The 6,051-nt window shown below is 43.6% G+C and overlaps 1 protein-coding gene across 1 annotated transcript; it reads left to right on the forward strand.

Moving 5' to 3' along the window:
* The first annotated feature begins 236 nt into the window (after positions 1-236).
* Positions 237-4,044, forward strand: LOC109301445 (fibrinogen-like protein 1-like protein). Its single transcript, XM_019522625.1, has 2 exons — positions 237-416; positions 2,868-4,044. Exons 1-2 carry the CDS (start codon positions 248-250, stop codon positions 3,527-3,529), a joined length of 831 nt encoding a protein of 276 aa, XP_019378170.1. The 5' UTR covers positions 237-247; the 3' UTR covers positions 3,530-4,044.
* The last annotated feature ends 2,007 nt before the right edge of the window (positions 4,045-6,051 follow it).

The raw sequence follows: 6,051 nt of genomic DNA on the forward strand, positions 1-6,051 counted from the left end.
GTTGCTGGCCTTCTGCATGAGTGAAAAAAGAGGCAAGTCTCAAAACCTCTTTTGAATTACACTGCTGGGTGATGGGAGATGGTGTTCCTGCATTTCATGGTAACAGTACTCGTAACAATAACATACCAATCCAAAATAGACGGTCTGGTAGAAAACTAACATGACAGCTTTCTCAGGATGATGGAGTTTATCATGCTAGGGTATGTCAATGTTTATGTGCTCATTCTGCTCTTTCTAGGTTTCAGAGATGAAACTTTATCCATTCCTCTGCTTTTGTTTTGCGTTCACACTTATCAAAGCAGCACCGCATGGAACTTTAAATAAAGATGAGGTCTTCGGAAACATTACCAATCGTCACATGATAATAAGCAGAGAGCATGAAGTTTTAAACATCCCAGAAGGGCTTACTTATCCAGGTAATCTCCTTTTCTCTTTGGAAAAACAAGTGCCCGGGAAAGCACAGTTATGCAGAGGGACTATGTCTACTGGTTACAGAAGAGGAATAAAAGCCAGGAGACTCTGGTTCTATTTCCAGCTTTACCAATGACTTTTAAATTTTCCATGCCTCCATTTCTTATGCTAGATGAATGTAAAACCAACCAGCTTCTGATAAATACTTAGAGATTTAATGCACTGGGCAATAGTTAGTGATGCATGATATAAGTAAAATAATCCTATTATTTGTAGTTACTTTTAAGAGAGATTTGTGCCCTTTTAAACTTCAGTCTGATTCCCAGTGTCAGTTGTGGAGGGAGTGGATTAGTATTTATTAGGCACCTGATCCTGTCCCCCTCACTCGTGTGAAGGCTGAAATAGGAGCGCTCATGTCAGTAGTAGCTGCCTGCAGGACTGAATCTGGGTGGCTGGGATCCACAAAGGTCTTGATTCTTCTGCCAGTGAAATCCGTAGCAAAACTCCCACGGACTTCAACAGGAGCAAACAAGTCAGAGCAATTTTGTGTCCCACCACTAGGTAAATTCCCCACTCGCCATAACTAAAGGGAAAACCAGATATTTTATCTTCTTTTGTGCCATAGTGCCCTAAAACAATACCTAGAGAATGTGCCCAAGGGGCAGGTCATAGTTTCAGTGTTAAATAGCATTTCTTATTAATATGCTACCCTCAACTGGGACGGACGATCCCCACATCAATGGCTCTGTCACTTAAGATGAAAACATCTCACTATTAGCAGGTGGTAACCGTGCTTATGGGCCAGATGTTTAAAAGGTATTTGGATGTCTTAAAAATCCCACAAAGCACCTAAATGACTTGGAAAGACTCACCTTCTGGGCCTGGCTCCAAACCTACCACACTAAGCAGCAGTCCTTCGGTGGGTTTTGGAGACAGCCCTGTATCTTCCTCCAGATTCAGAGGCAGTCTCTCTTGTATTGTACATTGTGCTTGTCATACAAGGGCAGCAGTCAAGCAGCAACAATTACAGCAGGATTTCAAATGTCTGTGTAAGTGCAAGTTCTGAGGCTCTAGTCTTTCACTGAAGTTAGAGAGGGAAAAAGATAGACTGGAAGACCAAATGCTGCTTTCTCCTTGCCAGGATAGTTTTCTTCTCCATAGCTGTGGCTGGCAAACTCAGGACAATGCTGGCTGTAGCGAAAACTTGCGAGGAGCTTTGCACCTGACTTATACATTTTTAAACTGTATTCACACCTTCCTTGAACAGAGCCAGAAAATTTCCTTGTTGAGTTCACCAGCAAAAAACCCCTGCACTGAATTAGCTGTGCTGCCACTCTTGACAGTTTACGGTGTCTTGGATTTTTCCAGGTATAGTAAGCATTGCCTGGGGGGCACAGACTCAAGAGAAAGTTTTGTTCTTTATTCTATTTACTAAATAGAAAGTACCTCAAATTCAGCAGAAAGCACAACTAGGCAGAGTGAAAATTTCATGGAAAAGGGATTTAGTTATCAAGTAAAAAGGCTGCAGTAGGTAATACGGCTCTAAGTTTCTCTTCCCGTTGTCCAGGATAATTCCACCAGTGATAACAGGGATTGAATTTAGTCTTGATAAGATGCTGTCTCAGCAACTTGAAACCTATTCAAGTGGGAGCGATGCATTTTGGGACTGTCTACACCACAATGGTGATATATAGCTATTATAGCCCCAAACATACTCTGCCCACTTACTTCCACATGCACCCTCCAGACCCAGAAATATGCTGGTGAAGATACTCTGGGATTGTCCACAGCAGCTGCTCACAAACTCACCAAAGATCAAACCACTTGTATATATAGGATTTTTGCTGAAAAGTCACTTGAGGTTTTGAAAATGTTGCCACCTAATCCAGCATCTATCAAAGGGAAATTGGTGTTTTTTTTTTTAAAGATTCAGCTCACACCTTGGACATGGTCTCTGCCAAAAACAGATGGATTCTAGGATGTGTAGTTCAGAAACTGGGGGAAGAGGTCAGCTGTTGACAATGCATGCTGGGTATAATATGGCCCTGCTTTCCTCAGACTGGAGCAAAGCAGAGCCCCTGCCCTTTCTTAAGTCTCCTCCATGGCAGAGAGCAACAGCCGGTGTGAGTAATGGACAGATTAACGTGATATAACAAGTTAAAGGGAGGAGATATACCATTCATTAGCTACCCCATGGTAATTGCTTTGTGTATCTGCTTCTGTCCCATGGATGTGGAAGCTAAACAGTGGTAACGTAGCCCTTTTCATTCAGGGCCAAGTGGCTGCAGCTTAACTTTCACTTGCCATGGTGTAGAAATAGACACATGAAAGAGTTATTGCTCCCCAGATACCTTGTGCCTTGTTATAATTTGTTCATCTGTCCATACCCCTACTCTTTCCTGGTTGTATTCTCCCAAGGTGCAGTACATTTATCAGACTCATTTTTTATTTTTCAGACTTTGTGGCAAAGGACTGCAGGGCAGCTTACAGACATGGCAGAAAGCAAAGTGGGCTCTACATCATCCGTCCCAAAAACTCTCCCTTCTTGGCAGTCTACTGTGAAATGGAGGATGGAGGCTGGACAGTCCTGCAGCGCCATGATGCTCATGAAAATGAACTCTGGTCCCGCACATGGTCTGACTATAAAATGGGCTTTGGTAATCTGCATGGCGACCACTGGCTTGGCAACGAAATTATGCACCTCTTAACGAGGCAAAATGTCTTCATTGTCAGATTTGTCTTTGTTGATAGCGATGGCCATACAAAGCATGCTGATTACCATACCTTTAAGGTGGATAGTGAGGTAAACGGTTACACTTTGAGGTTAGGGCACTATTCAGGCGATGCAGGAGATCCTTTGACCACAGTGGGTGAGGCAGGTATCCATGACAATATGAAATTCTCCACCCTAGACAAGGACAATGATAGAAGGCCTGACACCAATTGTGCTCAATACTATCATGGAGGCTGGTGGTATGACGACTGTTATTCTGCCCTCCTAAACAGTGATAAAGGCATTTACTGGAAGGGCTTGTGTACTGCAGAGAAACCATGCAGGTCAGTTAAAATAATGATTAGACCAAATCCAATAAACTGTAAACGAGGTAAGAAATATTAATTATTTGTTCCATGTTAGCTAGTGGCTCTTTCTGCTTACATTAACTCAGTTCCAAGGATGATCAAACCAACCGCCAAAACGCAACCTGTGTAGTTCAAGGTCTAATTTTTCATTCAGAGAATTGTTAACAACAGGGTTGAACATTTTGTATCTGAACTTAAATTAGTGTGAATCAATGCAGCTCACCCAAATTCAGCAGAGTCGTGTTAATTCACGCCAGCTGCAGTTCTAGAGATGTGATTTGTTTCCAACAGGAAAAAAAAAAGGGGGGAATGTTTTTGTATTCTCTGCTCTCTGATGGAAAATAAGAATTACTGATGATTGATAGAGAACTGTAGGCCTGCAATACATGTGTAAATCACAAATAAAAGGATGGATATCATTTCCTTTCAAATAAATCATTCCTCACTTATGCAAGCATAGACCTGAGTTGTGGTTTCAAGTCTTGTAACCAACTGTCTCTCCAAAACCGTTACTTGCTTAATGGCTTTCAAAGTTCTGCAAAAATAAAATATTAATCTTCCTTAAAACACTGGGTGTGGTGAACAGCTTTGATCAGAAAAATGGTATATTTTTATGCAATACGTAGCTAGTTTATGGACTTCATTGCCATAGAAGGTGGTGGGGGCAGATAGCATAGCCAGGTTCAAAAAGGGACTGGATCCGATTGACGTATTCATGGCTATTGAACATAATGCAGAGGTTTCCTTTGGTATCTCTAAACCAGGGGTGCTCAACTTCCGTCCCATGGGCCAAATGTGGCCCGTGGAGCCATTGCATCTGACCCGTGGGGCTACCCATGGGTTGGGAAATTTGACAGCAGGGGAGCAGTGGCCACCATCTGCCACTGCCAAATTCCCACACCCCTTCCTCCAGCACAGCCAGATCAAGACCAGTCCACGCCATGCCCCCTTCTCTCTGTACCACCGAGTTGAGGCCAGGCCATGCTCCACTCCCCTGCCCAGCTAAATCAGGGCTGGGCCATACCCCTTCTCCTCCACCAGGCCAGATAAGGCCAAGCTGTCTCCCAGCCCCCTCTGCACAGCCAGATGGGGCCGTGCCTGCCCCAGACACCAGATCACAGCCACTGGTCACATCTGCGGACAGCCTGTGGGCAGACTGGACACTACCCATCGGGCCCACTAAGGGAAAAGGTTGAACACCACTGCTCCAAACCAATAACGGCAGATGCCAGGGAGGATACTGAAAAGGGGCTAGATCAATCACTCTACAGATACCCAATTCAATGTCCTCTGCCATAGCATCCATTTATGCCACTGTCAGAGATAGAAATTGGGCTAGATGGACCACTTATGTCCTTATTCAGCACTGCTGATGCCTCACTTTGAGCACTGTGTCCAGTTTTACACGCTACACTTCAAAAGCCAAATGAACAAATTAGAAATGACCAGACAAAAAAGATATCAGAAAAAAATGTGATGTATGAGAAAATGTTGGAAGAGTGGGATTTTTGTAATCTGGAGAAGAAAAAACCATGTAGCATGATCTGACAATAGTCCTCAAATGCAGAAATAGTTGAGGATGGTGATAAGTTGTTCTCTGTATCCACAGAGGACAGGACAAGAAGGACTGGGTTTAAATTACAAGGGAAATTAAGGTTCGATACTGGAAAGAGCTTTCTCACTGCAAGGGTGGTTAAGCATTGTTACAGATTATCCAGAGAGGCTGTGGCATCTCCATCATCAGGAAATTTTAAGTGCAGGTTAGACAACACCTGGTTGGAACAGCTCTACCAGGAAGGGTAGTACCTTGAGCAGAGGGATGGCCTGGGGGACCTCCTAAGGTCCCTTCCCATCTTTCTACAGTTCTATGCCATTGCTTTATTCTTAGTGCAAAGAGAAAATATTTCTAAAGCCACGTCCACAAGGGATGCACACTTCTCCCTAGAATGCATGCACCAGCACTGGAACAGGTTACCCAGAGAGGTGGTACAATCTCCATCCTTGGAGGTGTTTAAGACCCAGGTGAACAAAGCTCTGGCTGGGATGATGTAGTTGAGGCTGGTCCTGTTTGAGCAGGGGTTTGGACTAGATGTGACCTCCTGAGGTCCCTTCAACCCTCACTGTCTGTGCGTCTATGCTGCAACACATCAGCCTGTCCTGTCTGCAGCGCCCTATCAGTCATACCTCCTAAGTCTCCTATCGTTTAAGGTCATTGCAAACACAAGTCCAGAGTTTCAGCTAGTATAAATCAGTATAACCGCAGTGTGGCTATGCTAGTTTGCATCAGCTAACGACCTGGCCCTAAAAAGCACATATATTAATGCAATATTTTAGGGACAAATCAACCTAGCATCTCTAAAAAGGATCATGCCTCAGTAGTCTACTATAATTTCCTGAGTGGATAAGAGAGAAGTAGCTAACACAACTCAATGGGAATTTGAAACTATTCTTACAAAAACCTATTTAGAAAAGCAAAGAGTCATGGAGCAATTAAATTACAAGATTAGAAACTGGCTGAAACTGGACACAGAACAACAGGAATAAGTGGTCGATTGCCAA

Source organism: Gavialis gangeticus, unplaced genomic scaffold (genome assembly GCF_001723915.1).
Source record: "Gavialis gangeticus isolate Ggan-Ray unplaced genomic scaffold, GavGan_comp1, whole genome shotgun sequence".
NCBI classification, from domain to species: domain Eukaryota; kingdom Metazoa; phylum Chordata; order Crocodylia; family Gavialidae; genus Gavialis; species Gavialis gangeticus.